At 32.0% G+C, this 17,135-nt stretch overlaps 1 protein-coding gene across 2 annotated transcripts in view; it reads right to left on the bottom strand.

Annotated features, from left to right (window-relative positions):
• LOC113509954 (E3 ubiquitin-protein ligase UBR1) overlaps positions 1-13,614 on the bottom strand; it is a 46,159-nt gene extending 32,545 nt beyond the window's left edge. For both annotated transcript variants that reach the window (XM_052893947.1, XM_052893949.1), the window contains exons 1-2: positions 13,214-13,614; positions 8,254-8,364 (exon numbers count right to left, since the gene is read on the bottom strand). In XM_052893947.1, the coding sequence (XP_052749907.1) occupies positions 8,254-8,348 (95 nt within the window). In that variant the 5' untranslated portion in view covers positions 8,349-8,364; positions 13,214-13,614. The remainder of the gene's footprint in view (positions 1-8,253; positions 8,365-13,213) is intronic.
• Positions 13,615-17,135: the final 3,521 nt, after the last annotated feature.

The following is a 17,135-nucleotide window of genomic DNA, read 5'->3' as shown; positions in this document are numbered from 1 at the left end:
ATCACGACATGCTTACTCAACGGTAAACAATGTACTGAACACACGGTTGGCATGACGCCACTCTGCGATAGTCGGTCTATTTTTATATAAAAAAAAATCATCGAGTAAAGATCAAGTGTATTTGAATTTTAGATTTTATTGTTTAATGCAAAATTATGTGGACATTCAACGCAGTAGAATTGCTTGTACTGATATAAATATGGAATGTTCACTATCAATCACATTAGATGATGTCATCATCATCATCATCATCATCACAGTCATTAATTGTCCACTGCTAAAGGTCCCCTCGATTGAACAGTCATAAATAAGGAACGGTCCTGAGCCTGCATCTATTGACTCTGTCGAGTAGAGGTCGCACTACACTGCGTTTGCTTGTACGAAGTCATAGTCGCCGCCTAAGAAAGTTTTTGACTCATCAATTATAGAGTACATACATACATACATATCTGTCATTCCTGTCTCCCATTAGGGTAGGCAGAAACAATGGAACGCCAAACGCTTCGATTCAAACAAACCTATTTCGCTTCTTCCACATTCATCAATCTTTTCATAAACATTATAGAGTAATTGAGAAAAAAAATGTTAAAAAAAAATTACTTATGTACTAGGTGAAAATCGTATTAAATGCTTATGAAAAACGTATTAAGATTTTATTTATGCCATAAAAAAAAGCACTTTATATTCATTTTATGACTTGCTATCGATTTTTAACTTCGTTTCAATTCCATACGAGAATTGTAACAGAATTGAAAAATTTACCATGTACCTATTAATATTTCATGTGGCAAGTAAAACATATAAGAGGGAGACTTTGTACAAAAGTCGATTGCTTGAGTACCTCTGTCCCATTCGTGTTTCTACCGTAAAGCAGTTGTGTTTGCATGGCTGTGTTTCGGTTTGAAGGGTGGGATATGGCGTGAATTTACAGGGTACAGAGGAATAACACCCGAGTCCTCAGGAATGGCAACGAATGGGGGATATCATGGGCGAAACAGTATACTCTGTTATGTCCATGGTACTGCTCATGTGTACAGGCGACGGTTACCACTTTCCATCAGGTGGACGGTCAGATTGTTTGCCATACTAAGTTGTATAAAAAAAAATTACCGATAAGGGAAAAAACAAAAATTTATAAACTTTTGTGTATTTATGCAATTTTATTATTAAGTGACTACTTGATAGATTTTGATAAATTACGTATAGAATTATAGCAAAAAAATATATGTCACATAGGCTATATAAATTCACGTAAAAAAAAAACAATATGACGGCCCACTGAGCAAGTAATCACAATGTTATTTATGGCGGACATAAAATGAAGAAATCCGTGACACACAATAAGAGTTTATGTTCACTTAGAGAGTTTGAAATGTACATTAAATGCATATTACAACACACGCGATTTTTTTTTTTTTGAAGGGTGAAAATGGTATGGTAGAACCGCCTGCGCTAACGGGATACGCTGGCGGAGCACCAGTGAAGGGTGATAGATGAGAATGAAAACAGACCAGTTATCAGTTAGCCCATCATGATGAATTCATCAGGAATTAACCATGATAGTTTCCAGGGGGAACCGCGAGGAGGTCGACCTGGTTGGGTATATTGCTAGCAATGGGATTCTTAGTCTCCATTACTAACAAACCCTCTCCCCCCCCAACACACGCGGTTGTACTTATGTTAATAAACTTTGGACAATAACATACCATAGCATATCATCCATTAACTGTGTTCTGCTGAACATAAGTCTTCCCAGATAGAGGATTTTGCCAGTAGTTGTCACGCTTGGTAGGCGGATTAGCAACCGCTGTTATTATTGTTATTGAAAGACGTGCTTTTTCAGAAAGAATAACCTGTGACACTGCGACCTTTCCATAATCTTTTGTGTTCGCCCTTTTTTTTTAAAGCATCCGCAATTTGGCTTTGGTAATGTTTTACGACGTCCACGGAAATGAAACGGAGTGGCCCATTCTATGCCGGGACCACACAGCAAACTTTTAACAATATTCATTACTAATATTATAAATGTGAAAGTGAGTTTGTTTGTTACCTTTTAGCTCCGCAACGGCTTAACTAATCATTATGAAATTTAGTATATACGTACTATATGGAATGGAGATGTACATAGGCTACTTTTTATCCTGGTCAGTAAACATATTCTAGTCACGCGGACAAAGTCGCGGGCAAAAACTACTAATGTCTAATTATAACGTTTGATGTAGGTTAACAACATTACTCTCATTTTATTAAGTCGGAAATAATCGGGACTCGGCGAGAAATATCTCTAAGTGTCTCATCGACAATTTAGTATCAAACAGCCTAGATTTTTATAATGTCCGCCGGAGTCATTTAAAATTAGAGAGAATATGCCAAAAGTTGGGATCATAAATACAACACTTGGACGTAAGTTCGACTCTTGTTTAGTTTTTTTCTTTATATATCAAAAAAGAAAAAAGTCTTCTACTGCGCATTATAAGAAATATAAGTAGAAATCTCAAAAACTGTCAATTAATTTTTTTTTACTTAAAAACAAGTGTACAATTTAAATATAACTATGTAAATAAAAATCAATGGCCGATTTTTTTTTATGCAACTTAGAATCGCAAACAAGCTGACTGCCCACCTGATGGAAAGTGGAAACCGTCGCCTAAAGACATGAGCAGTACCATGGACATCACAAAGTATACTGTTTCGCCCATGATATTCGCACAATAAATAACTTCAGAACATCAGCACCTACTTGGCTTTACGGTTGAAATTACTTGTCATTTTAGATAAATAGATAGATAGACACTCTTTATTGTTTCCTCCAAAATATTACAATAGTAAACTTATTATAAATATAAACAATTACAAGAAATAATCACAATGAGAAAACAATGAGCGACCTTATCGCTAAAAGCGATCTCTTCCAGGCAACCTTTAGATGGAGAGGAGTAATTATATTTTATTACATAGTCAAATTGTAAAGGGAAGATTTGGTCTCATACTCTTCATTAGTACACTTGTACGAAGCCGAGGTAGATAGCTATCTATCTATCTATCCTATTTAAGAGCTGCGCTCTTGTCGGTGGAGCTCTTGCCACTCACTACGATTTTCAGAGAGTCTCTTCACCTCTTGATACGGCACGACACCAACTCCTTCCTTGATCTGCCTGATGTAAGTATGCCTCGGTCTCCCTCTTCCCCTCTTTCCTTCTATTTTACTTTCTGTTATAATGTTCATAAGTTCGTCGTGTCGTATCAAGTGTCCCAACATTTTTTCCCTTCTGTCCTATCCTGTCCAAGTAGATGGCTAGTAAATAATAATTAAAGATTGCATCCCACAACAAGAAACAGACTTCAACTGTGACAGAAACAGTTATTTCTATTTAAAAACTAAAATACTGAATTGATTTTCATAAAATTCTATAGCGTCAATCTGTTAGTATATCCTAATAAATAGAAAAAGAATTTACCAAATCCGTTTACAACTGTCGAAATTATGAGGTAACAAAGATAAAAAAATACGACTGCAGTGAACACCTTCTTTTTAAAGTCGGTTGATAAATATAACATAAAATAAATAATCATTATTCAACGCTGTCCAATGCCAAATTTAGCAGAGCTTATAAAATGGGTACTAGATAAATTAATAGATATATTTAAATCCTATTTTAATTACCTAGATTTTGACACCGTGTTTATTTCCCACCACTATATCATGTAATTTTAATTATTGTCTACTTCCTACGATTATTTTGACTTAAAATTATACGAATTTAAACAGACTTCTTATCTAGGTCTCTACTCCGGAATTCCGACAAGAATGACAAGGAAAAATTAAAATATATAAATTAAAAAAAAAAAGCAATAAAAAATGAATCTTAGCACAACGAGATAAAGCATTAATTGCAGTGCAATTTAATTTAAAATATAACATGGTATTGAGCTTACACTTTGCATACTTAGATAAGTCGCAAATTTGTCTCGTCGTGCTTGGACGCAAAATTGCACCTTAGGACAATGAGATAAGGTATAATATGTTATGATGGAGCAATCGGATGTTGGCGTAACGCCAGTGCTCCGATGACACGGCGCGAGTCATCACAACACCTCTTCCCTTAATGAAGGCCTTGCTGCTGACATTGAACTCTTCATGAAAGGTTGACATCACACCGCACAACATTTCAGATAAAAAAAAAACAATATTACTTGGATCTTGATAATAGTGAGGGATTAACACGACAACTACTACCATACATAAAATAATAATCCACAATTGTCTTTCTTTTAATTTGAGTGAAGATCATCAACGCGATGGACTGACCTCATCATAACGGCCACACAACAATCTATTGTGGAATGCTCTCGCTCGGCCGTGAGCAGAAATAGATGGAGAGATTGCGAGAACCACTATAATTATGAAAACCACGACCAACGACTCTGTCAACAGTGTACGGCTGAAGAGGAAAAGACAAAGAAATAGAGAGAAAGAGATAAATAAAGAGATAGAACGATATGGAAAGAGAAAGAGATAGAGAAAAGGAGAGATTAAGAGAAGGATAGAGTTAGAGGGGCAGGGGGAGAATAAGAGAGGGGAAGGGAAGGAGAGAGATAGAGAGAGCTCTCTCTCTCTCTCTCTCCTTTCTTAGTATATGAGCATGTACAAGTTTATATTTGAAAAAATGTAAATAATCAGATTGTATAAATTTATTTATTAATTTACGTGTGTCAAAAATGGCTCAAAGTGTTTACCTATCTATCTATCTAAGTTTAACACTTGTTTACTGTAAAAAAAAACAATTTGGTTTCATGTTTATTATTAGTAAGGAGTAAAGATGCTAAATAAATGTAAAACCGAGTTGGTGTTTGTTTGTTTGTTACTTCTTGCCGCTTAAACAGCTCAACCAATCATAGTCATAGGATTTGAAGTGGAGACAAACGTAGACTACATTTTAACCTAGTCATTTTATATATTCCGGTCACGCGGACGTAGCCACGGGTAAAAATTTGTAAAAAAAAAATTAAAAAAAAAAAACAACATTCATTGACAATACTGAAGTTGATTTTTTTTTTAAATAAGTTGTGAAGATAAGACTCTTCCTGCCTACCGCAATGACAAATAGGTGTGACGGATATGTTATGTATGTGTATTATAAAGATAAAAGCAGAATTAACTTTTTTATTTAGTAAGATGATGTAATCTAATATTTTTACATACATAACATACGTACGAGTAGACACTAGACAGTGTGATAGACAGTTCGCATTGTGTTGCCAAATTTCAGTGCAAATGGGCAATGACGAGTAGCAATTTGCATTGATACATAAAATCAATTTAACGTGACTATAAGCTGATAAGACCTCTAGCGAATACATAAATAATTAATTGTATTTATTGCTCAAGATAAAATATATAAGTCAATTAGCTCTTTAAATGTTAACATATAAATATAATAATACAAAAAGGTATAATGATTTTGGCAGTGATATATGTATATACCTCAGCCAAGTATGCCCTCCCAAGTTTTTTTTTATATGTCAATAATTTAAAAATATGAATGACAAACAAGCTGACAACCCACCTGAGGAAAGTGCTAACCATCACTTCTAAACATGAGCATAGTGAAAATTATAGAATGCATTTGAGTCTCATGGTACCTCTATTACTGTTCTACGCAACTATACAATTGAGATTTTTCTTTTGAGACGAAATCAACAAGCAGCTCTCCTGCGATATTTACGCCAGTGAGTCTTCAGTGAAAGATGATAGATGAGGATAAAGTCACATCAATTGGCTCATTGTAACGAACTTCTAGTCTCCGTAATGTAGAAACTTGAATGTCTATTTTAATTAATAGCAACGGGGTTACTAGATCCATCTAGATATTCCACGGTCATTACAAGCTATATCTCACGATTTGTGTATTGATTCTGGTGAAAAAAAGACTGGCTAAGTTTCCAATCGAAGGATAAACTCAGGATAAATGACTTCATCATGAAATTTACGCTAGAGAAAACGCATAATATTAGAATAGAAACACAAATCGATAACGTCGAGTGTTTTGACTCGAATACTGGTCCCGATAACAAGTCTGGCCTTGAGAAATGTTGATATTCGTAAATGCTCGCATTAATTTTAAACTTAAGAATTCATGTTATGTATAAAATTTATTCATATGATTAAAAATGGCAAACCAATTGACGACTAACTAAATGGAAAGTGCTAAAGTGTCTATAAACATGAATAGCACCATAATTGTATTGTCACATGGCAATCCGAAAAGGTTGCCATTCCTGAATTAATGAATAAATTATTTCAAGTAACATAAAAAAACAATAAACACATTTAGGTGATGTTTTTTTTTCACAACTTTCACATGTTACGCGATTCTATAGAAGCCAATCGTGGTAAACCCCTATTCTAATACATAAGGGGTTATATAGCGCCGTGAAGTCTCTGCACATTACAAATTGTTTTCCTTGATAAAAACATCGAACGCTGACATTGACGAGTTTTTATCTCAGATATGGTGTTTACGTTAGTTTCATTAGTACACACAGCGACGTACGTACTTCCTGAATATAGATATGTAATTACTATAAATACGATTATTTATAAATATGTACATTGATAAAAATTAAAATAATTAATGCTTGTACACCTATATATACTTTTAAGGATTCTGAAGACCAAAGAAGCTAAAGATTCTTCTCAAGAGAGAAAGAGTGTGGGGAGGAGGGACAGAGAGGCAGAGTGAGGGGTAAAAGAGGGGGGACGGCAGAGAGAGGGGACAGAGAGAGAGAGAGAAATTTGACAAGACTGCTCCATAATTAACTTGTCGTGAATTATGTATCTTTGGGAAAAATATTCAGTTTCACTAGTAGAACACTCCCTTTAAATGATGCTACTGATTTCGATTTTATCCTATGTATGCATCTACATCTGTATTAATCTATACAACAGTAGATTCTCGATTATTCGAATCAAATAAAACCTTGGATATTCCGTATAATCGAAAATTCGGATAATCGATTTCAAAGTCAAAATTTTGGTTGGGAAATAATTAGTTCATAACCTTTGACGTAATGAATCACATCTTTTCATTTCGGCCAAGTCCCTGATGCGCTTCAGTCGTAACTGTATGGGTTCCCATTCGTCCTTTCTTATCCGGATAATCGAATATTCGGATAATCGATATTCTACTGTAATATGATAAAATAGAAGAGTTTGAATGCACTATCCTCTGGAACTACTGGTGGGATTTGAAAAATTCTTTTTACATTTAATAGCTCGTATCTTGAGGAACGTTATAGGGTATCCAACATCACGATGCGACCACGTGCGTACAAAACAGCGCCAAAGTAAAGCCTCGTGATACAGTTAGTGTCTGTATATAAGGCGTTCAACCTGACTTCCTCGCGCCATTTTGAAATGTCAAAGTCTAATTTTTTTTTCAGCTTGATTAGACCATTATTATCAAACAGGTGACATCACAGACGATCAGTGGCGTGATTAAATGACTTTTCTTTATCTACAATAAATGATCGAGCTGTTGCTCCGTTGCTTGCACTAACATATGTTTTATTTTTATTTTTTAAAGACTCTCACCTTACTTAGGTATCAGCCCTATCATACTCCGTATATACTGTAACTATTTATCTATCTTGCCTACCCACAGTGTGTGTGAGAGAGAAAGAGATTTTTTTAATATATGAAAATGGAATATTAACCTCGACTGCGCTATCGGTAGGTATAGACTGTCGGAGTACCACTAAGAGATGGTAGATGACGATGAAAGCCTTGATGAAGATGAAAAGTATACAACATACTCGAAACTGTGCAAAATACATGTTTATCTTTAATTAATATATTATATATTACAAAATACTATCTCCTGTATTAAACAAATTATTATGAAATACAAAATATTTTTAAGGCATGTACTCGTGGAGACCGCCATAATATATTGCTAGTTGGGCTATTAGACTCCATTATTTATAATATATTATATATATTCTTTTTTTTATACATATGATAATATTATCATACATATATATTAATACATAATTACATATATGATAATAACCACTTAATAAGCAGTAAATTTTTTTTACAACTTAGAATTGCAATCAAGCTGACGGCCCACTTGATGGTAAGTGATAACCGTCACCTATACTTATAAACAAGACAGTACCATGGACATAAGTGAGTATACTGTATCACCCATAATACTATTCAATATAAAATAATTAAAAAGTAAATCGCACCTGTCAGCTGGAATCATGTCTGCGTTGTCTACTTCCACTTCAATAGACTCGTCAGCTACTTCCACTTCCAACTCCACCGGTGGTGGGGAGCTCATCTCACGACTGATCACCCTGCAAAGTAATCATTTATAAGATTACCTAATTATAACTCATTATAGAATGCAATTATAATTAGTAAAAAGAGGACAAAAGATACACTAAGTTGACAGACTTTCTACATAAACTGTATCAAATATATAATCTGGTAATGTAAATGAAAAAAAAATTACATACACATTTTCTATACATTGTGTTTCTATACACTATGGTTGCCTCCTTTCTTCTTATGCAAAGATAATTAATACAAAGAAGACGAAAGGGTGTCAGTTGCAATTTTTCTTAATTTCATAAAAGGCTAGGGTATAGAAAATGTTTGATATGTCAATTATTTATCAATGACAAATTTTACATTACTAGAGTATATATTAAACACAGTTTATGTAGAGAGTATGCAAGCAGGTTGTTTCTGAATTTGGTAGGGTTATATAGCCGAATAACATTACTAACAATACCTCTCGGGGGAAAGGGATTGTTAGCAATATGCTATATTGCTAGCAATATACCCAACCAGGTCGACCTCCTCGCGGTTCTCCCTGGAAACTACCATGATAAATTCCTAATAAATTCATCATGATGGGCTAACTGGCCTGTTTCCATTCTCATCTATCACCCTTCACTGGTGCCCCGCCAGCGTATTCCGTTAGCGCAGGCGGGGTTAGCATACCATTTTCACCCATAAAAAAATCCCCATATAGGGGAGTTTTATCAGTATGTAATTACCACGCTTGGCAGGCAGATTAGCAACCATAAATAGGTTTTAGTGATGTTTAAAGGGGAACACTGCTGCCCATCCCTCGACTATTAAGTTCCTCTAGTTACCTCTTACGACGCCCACGAGAAAGAATGGGCGGCCCATTCTATGCAGGGGCCACACGGTTGCGATGACGCAGACACAGCCACGTGTAAAAGTTAATTAACAATAATTTTCTACTGCAGATATTAGGTTAATATTTTGTCGCCTAATCACTTCTATTATAATTATAATAAAAATGCTGAAGTCTGTTTGTTATTTAGTATACAAAATTATTTATATGCTTTATCAGCAATTGACACAGTTTTTGATGTCAGCTAGTTCAGTACTTACAGCTTTATTTATATGTATAGATACAAAATTATAATTTAACCATAACCATTTAACCAACATTAAGTGAAAATATGTATTTTAGGGACTCTGTTAACTTTTTTATGTACTTTGACTTAAAAAAAAAACCATGTGGCTGATGGCTGATTTTACTGATAAAATTTTATAATTCATACCTCAGTCATAACAAAATGTTATTAATATAGTGATTTGTGGTTAATTAACTTGATAAAATGCTTAGAAGTCACAATAATATTATTAATCCAAATGATAAGAAATCAAACTAGGTCCACATATAGTTCAAGGCATAAGGGGAGCAAAGAATTTAATATACAGGGTGGAATAATTAGTATCCATTGAACGGAGCGATCCATTCTGAATATTTTCACTGAAGAAACATGGATCGAGATATAACATAAAACTTTGAGCCTCCATACTAACATAGTGCATTCAGCTGTTGAGTTATTTATTTATTTAATAAATACTATAAATACATATAAATTATTCAAATACAAGTGAAATACAGTACCATAAAGTTTAAATTAAAATATACATATACATAAATGTACAAAGGTCTTATTGTTAACACAATCTTTTATAGATAACTTTTGGTTAAAGGAGAAGAAATAGAGTTACATAGTATGGGAGACTAAAATTTTTTATCTTTTTTAAATTACTGATTTAGTATTTTTATCCTAATATATTCTTTAACTGGAGCAAATTCTTAGTTTTACATACTCCTAATGATTTAGATTTCATATATAAGTATCCTCTACAGGTAGATATTAAATTTTATTGTCATATTTAGCAAGCAGTAATATAATAAGTTGTGTGATCCAGCATAGAATGGGCCACACCCTTCCTTTCCCATGGGGGTCCTAAGAGGTGATTAAGGAAATTTAATGATCAAGGAATGGGCAGCAGTGTGCCATTGGGTAACTGTGGTTCCCAACTCAAGTGTCAAGTGTGGCAAATACCTGCAATTCCCCCATAAGGAATATGGAAAGTTTATTATTTTTATCAGCTTATTTTTAGCAATGGACAGTTAATAGCTTCCATTTGCTTGCAATGTACCCTGTCAGGTAGACCTCTATGTGTTCCCCTCGAAACCATCACGATAAATACCCTTGGAATTCATACATAACCATGAATTTTTAGAAAAAAATAATAATTTCACTGATATACCACAACCTTGTTAATAATATTACTTATGATTCCGATTTCGCCTTGTTCATTATATTTCTATCTATTTGTGACACTATTACAACTGTACAAACATGTCGCACATTGCACAGGTGACTGGTTATAAGACTATGAGGTCAAAACCTTTCCTCATAATTAGACTAACAGTATTTGCATCTGTACAAACATTATACAAACCTATATATTTATTCTATCTTCTTAAAATATTATCTTGGTAACAGAAAATAGATATTTACTGTCCCTCATTCTAAATAAGCCCCAAGCACATTCATACAAAAATATATCAAAATTATAATATTTGTTTGTAAGCTTCAATTACACACAAAGAAAATCTTACAAAGAAAAAAACAAAGAATACAGTTTTTTTTTTATGAGTGAAAATGGTATGGTAACAGTAACTCCGCCTGCGCTAATGGGATACACTGGCGGAGCATCAGTGAAGGGTGATACATGAGAATGAAAACAAGCCAGATAGCCCATCATAAATTCATCAGAAATGAACCATGATAGTTTCCAGTGGGAACCGCGAGGAGGTCGATCTGGTTGGGTATATTACTAGCAATGGGATTCTCAATCTCCATTACTAACAATTCCTTTCCCCCCAGAATACATAGTTTCTACAATAACAATTATACATGTGTGTACTGCAGCAATAAAAACAGGCCACAATTCTGTGTGTAGCTAGCTTTGCCCAGGACAAAACACTGGTTTTCTGCTATAACCTGTAGTCAGTTATGGGATGTGTTTGTTAAACCCTATAATATTATAATCATGTAGCAATTTATGTACATGAAAATGTACTTACATTCATTAACCATATAATAGAATATCAAGTAAATAAAATAATTATTTACTTGATGATTTGCAATGACATTGTTTGAAGTTTTTTTTTTTTAAATAATTCAATATTATCCCAAAGGTTGACTGGTATAGATAGAGAATGCTACAACCATTAAGTCTGTGTATTGTACCATATTTACTTTTACTGGTCAATAAAGTTATTTAAATAAATAAATGATAATTGAAATAAATTCTATAAAAACTGCCACATTAGTAAACTAAAATATTAACTATGCAACAAGCTTCTTATAACCCTTCTTTGCATGATTTTTTTTATTAGTGAAATAAATCAAGGTGATATAATTCATGTTCAAAATTAATGGAAAAATGGTCAAAAAGAATATATTTGACAGCTATGTTTTTTTTTCTACAATATACATTAAAAAGGTATCCAGACATGATCAACTTAAAGTGAACTTGTTCTTTTATATAATTTTTAGACATTCAATGTTATGATGGAAATTTCCACCATTATGCAAAGAAGGGATAAAGAGGTTACTGATAATTTGGATAGCAAACAAATATTTGATAACTTACAATTTAATTTATGATTGTTATTTTAGTTCACTATCAGAGCACTTTATAAACTCTCAATCAGATATATTGATAATTGTTCAAATGTTATTGAAAATTGACAAATTTATAACTCTGGCTTGCCACACTTTGTTAAGTTTTGATATGAACACTTTTGAGGCTGCATGAACATTATTTTAATCACAAAATACACTTTTAGTAAACTATTCCATTATTTCTATTTAGCCTCTACTACACTCTGAAATGAAATGAAATGAAATTCATTTGTTTGCTTATAAAACAAGGAAACATTTTAAGAGCCATGTCTCTATAAGATTGGCATCTAAATTGCATTTTATTATATGGACATGCAAATTTTGCACATAAAGTTACGAATGAATTCAATTATGTAAGTTAATAGATTTTTTACATAACTAGACAAATAGTTAGGTGCATGGATACTCTTCATGCGTGTGTGGATGCACATTTTGATGATTCAAGTGAAAGGTGACTAAACCTACAGAATAATATATTAAATTTATCCATAATAATATTATAAATATGTAATTGTGTTTATTTTTTTCTTTGTTATCTTATAGCACCTTAACAATTTAACTAATCACAAAAAAAATTGGTATACACATACTGATATGGAATGGAGAAGGATATAGTCTATTTATCTCAGTCGGTAAACTAATTTTAGTCACATGGATGAAGTCACAGGTAAAAGCTAGTTAGAACATAATTTATAGATTAGAAAACATTTCATCATAAAAAAATATTGTTATTAAACTAGCTATATCCTGTGATTTCGACCAGGATCGTTTTGTGGTGTTAACCCATGAAAAATAAAAATAATAATTAAGAGACATATCAAGTGCAAGAAGACAATGTTTCAAAATCAACTGTTTGTTGCATTCAAAATATTAAAGTAAATTGGTATCACCACAATTCTTTGATATAGTTATTTAAAAAAAAAATATTGGCTATCTCATATGATCAGACATTATATTTTAATTGAAAATATGTTTCAATAACCCTGCCAGATATTGTGTATCAGTATAAATTTGATAATTTGTATCCATTTAAAAAAAAAGAGCAAAAACAATAACAAACATACCTAGATATAATAATTATGATAAATTACACACTGAGAACATAAGAAATCGCATACCCGACGGAAAATAGATGCGTAACATAACAAAAGAAACATAAGACACTCACCTTCACTTTCTCAAAAACGTTAACTCATCCAATCAGAAATACGATGAAAATCCACACAAGATGGAAATAAAGAAACACTACTGATCATATATCTGTTTATCATCAGTTTACAAGACTAAATCTGATCTATTAACCATCACAAAACAACTTATTCCGATCAATTACAATATCCACTGGTTCCACCGAAAAATGACATTTCATCACAACGTAACAATAATTTCACGTGAAAATATTTTTCTAAAAATAACCAGAAAACACAGTACTTAATCTTTTTACGTAAAATATCATGCGATTGTCCACACACGTGTCACATTTGTATATTAATTTGCAGTTTTTCAAAATAAAACTAATTATTATGGAACCAATAGACGACGAATGATTATTATTTAATATCTAAAATGAATGAATTTGAAACTATTGAACGAAATTAAACAGAATGAATGAATACAATTCAACGAACGATCATTGATACATAGACTAAGAATCTAAGAGCAAGGAATTAAATAGAAGGAATGATAAAATAAAAACTGTAAATCATATGGTTACCTCCTTTTTTCTTATGCAAATATAATTAGTAAAAAGAGAGCGAAAAATACACCATCAGTTGCTGTTTTTATCAATTCATAGCGGGCTAGTGTATAAAAAATGTTATAGGTCCGTATAACCCTACTAAATTCAAATACAACCTGCTTGCATACTTTCTGCATAAACTGTGTCGAATATATACTCTAGTAATGTAAAATTTGTCATTGTTAAATAATTGACATATCAAACATTTTCTATATACTTGCATGCTATGAATTGAGAAAAGTAGCAACTGACGGTGTACCTTCCGTCCTCTTTGTACTAATTATCTTTGCAAAAGAAGAAAGAAGGCAACCATAGTGTATAGAAACACAGTGTATAGAATATGTATGTAAAATTTTTGGTCATTTACATTACCAGATTATATATTTGTATTATATATATAAATTTAATAGGGTTATACGGCCGTATAACATTTTATGTACCCTAGCCTGCTATGAATTGAGAAAAATAGTAACTGTGCTGTCCTCCTGGTATGGTAGGTAGGTGTAGGAAATAATAAACAATAATATGTCACAATGCGACTCACACGACCACCCGCCCGGACGTCACCCAGAGGAGTGGCAGGAGCGGGGGGACTTGCAGTCTCAACTTTAATGAGTACATCACATCTCTCCCTTTTCAAAATATTTTAAATTAATAATAGAATATGAATATTTTTACTCTAGGAAACTTAATTATTATTTTTTAAGCATTTTTGAATAGTCATTTTTTTTATAAATCTACCGCCCATTCGGAATGCAATTTCAGCTAAGAAGAACGGGCAAGAAACTTAGCTGTTGCTTTTTTCAAACAAAGTTGAGTTTACAACAAAATGTGAAAGGATACAATTACTCACAAATTTACAACTACAACAATATAGTTTTACATTACAGTCATAGGTAACTAAAATAATATCATGATGTTACCATATATATTATGTTACAAAATATAACTTAGGCAACTAAATATAATAAGACTGGTTTGTATAAAAAACTATATGACTATTTCCTCTCGAAGTCCATCGAGATCTTTCTTTTCATCATCCTTATAATTTGTTACTGATCTTCCATCTTCTTAAGTATATTATTGTGTATATTTCATCTCAATTCTTGTCTAGTACCATATTTTCTTATAGATATAGCGCCAATAAGTATATGTATACAGGGATTGAAGTATCGCATATATATTTTCTTTAATTATATTCCGAATACACTTTCTCCTACTTTCAATATCTATGTCACTATATCTTTCCCTTCCAATTTTAAAATGTTCTTTTATTGATTTGTCTCTACCATTCTAAATAAATCTCATTATTCTTAGCATTTACAATAGAAGATATTTTATCTCTAATGACAAATCAGTAATGTGGCATGATATTGTAACTTATGAGGTATAGCAGGAGTTTATCTCTCCAGTCAGATTTTGGGTTTTAATTTATTTGTACACGTATTATAATGTCACATTTTTGTATTCTACTTGCTTCGTTCTACTGCGGTCAATATGGTGTCGAATAGTATAGTTTAATACCAAATTCTAAGCAGTTATCCAATGTTGTGCTGAATAAAGTGTCAAGTCTTGTAAAATTTCTTTTATTTATGTACTTTTAAGAAGATTTATGGTCTTATACTAAGTATATCAGAATTCCAATTAATAATTCGTACAATACTTATACTGACAATATTAGAGACGTTACTATTTATAATTTCAATATTTACATAAGTACGTCACATTTATTATAGTTTAGACATCGATTAATTTTAGGAATGTTACATAATATATTGTTTTAGATCAGATGTCATGTAGACAAAATTTTATTTCTTCATGAACATTGATTACGACATCTATTATATGTACCAAAATTGATATCAATCCTTTGTACCTTGATACATAATCTATTGTTTACGGCAACAGTGCCGGGGTGCCAGAATAATTATCATGAGTCGTAGTGAATGCTCGTTTACGCTATCTCAAATGAAATAAAAATAGAAAACCATTAATAAAGGACTCAGAATTCGTATTTAAAGAGTTTGTAATGATTGACTTTAAGGTTCAGTTTTCCTGGGAGCATCTAACTACTAATTGTATGGCTTATAAAACTTAGTATCCACAATTTACTAACTCTTTTTGCTTGGAAATTACGAATTACTGTAAATGTTTGCTTTTCTTTCCAGAACTCTGAACACAGTATATTTAGCGAGCTTACGCCTTAACATTTTATGTATTTGTTCAATCATTGTAGCCAAATTTTGAGTCCATTTTCTTTTATTGTGTACCAATAAATTGATAAAGATAGATAAGTGTGACTGTGTACAACTTGTAATTTAAGATATTGATAATATAGAGTTGTATACATATCTCTAAAATATTTACACATAAAATCTAAATATTATTATAACACATTATCATATTTATTGTGTGCCTGTATCTCAGTGGTTAGTTAAAAACTTCCTTTGACTTAACATAAGACGGTACAATCTAAAACATAAATACACTCATTTGCAATGTTCAATTTACTTTTGGTGCAACATTGTTAAATGTGGGTAGCATCATATTATTTACTTACAATTACGATTAACAGTTTACCCACCTAATGTGCAATATTATTTGCCGGTCATATTAGCAACCACATAAAGTATTGACTTAAGACAAATATTAATAAATTAATTTATATTATAGCATAATATTATTTTAAGCAGAGACTAAGTATTGTTAGACATAATATCAAATTTACAATGCGTTTCATTTAGAATAATTCATGAGTACATCTATGTTGTTTTTTTGTTAAGCATTCTATGAGTAATGCAGATGAAGTAATACTTTCTGAGATTAGCTCATGCCCTAAAAATTCTACTTACGATTGATTAAACATGAACATAAATCCTTTATTAATACATTATTTGTAACCTACGTGTACGGATATGTAGGTATATTATTTTGCCTTACAAAGTTAAAATACGTTGAACACATTTTTAAACTTTCGCGTTGTGAATCGCGAATTTAAATAGATATAGGACATGTTTTAGCCTTACATCATTTGTTCGAAATTAAAATATTAACAAACAAACAGTTAATCTTGTGTAAGATATTCAATACATGTTTAGGCGTCTTATTCATTTCCTTTATTTGGGATTATTTCCAATTGTTACATTTAAAACATTCATGTGTATATTAATATACCTATTAGTTGGTGGTTTTCATGTCTTGCTACAAAACCGTGACCAATATTTGTTTATATTTAAACTAAGGTAAGTCTCTGTTATTAAAAATAAAGATACTTAAAGTAATAAATTATATTTATATAATTTATGGATTTTGACACGTTAAATTACAAGTACCATTGTTACACAGACTAAAT

Source organism: Galleria mellonella, unplaced genomic scaffold (genome assembly GCF_026898425.1).
Source record: "Galleria mellonella isolate WM207_F2 unplaced genomic scaffold, CSIRO_AGI_GalMel_v1 utg184, whole genome shotgun sequence".
Lineage (NCBI taxonomy): Eukaryota > Metazoa > Arthropoda > Insecta > Lepidoptera > Pyralidae > Galleria > Galleria mellonella.
The sequence above is the reverse complement of the archived record's forward strand: the minus strand, read 5'-3'. Positions and strand labels throughout refer to the sequence as shown.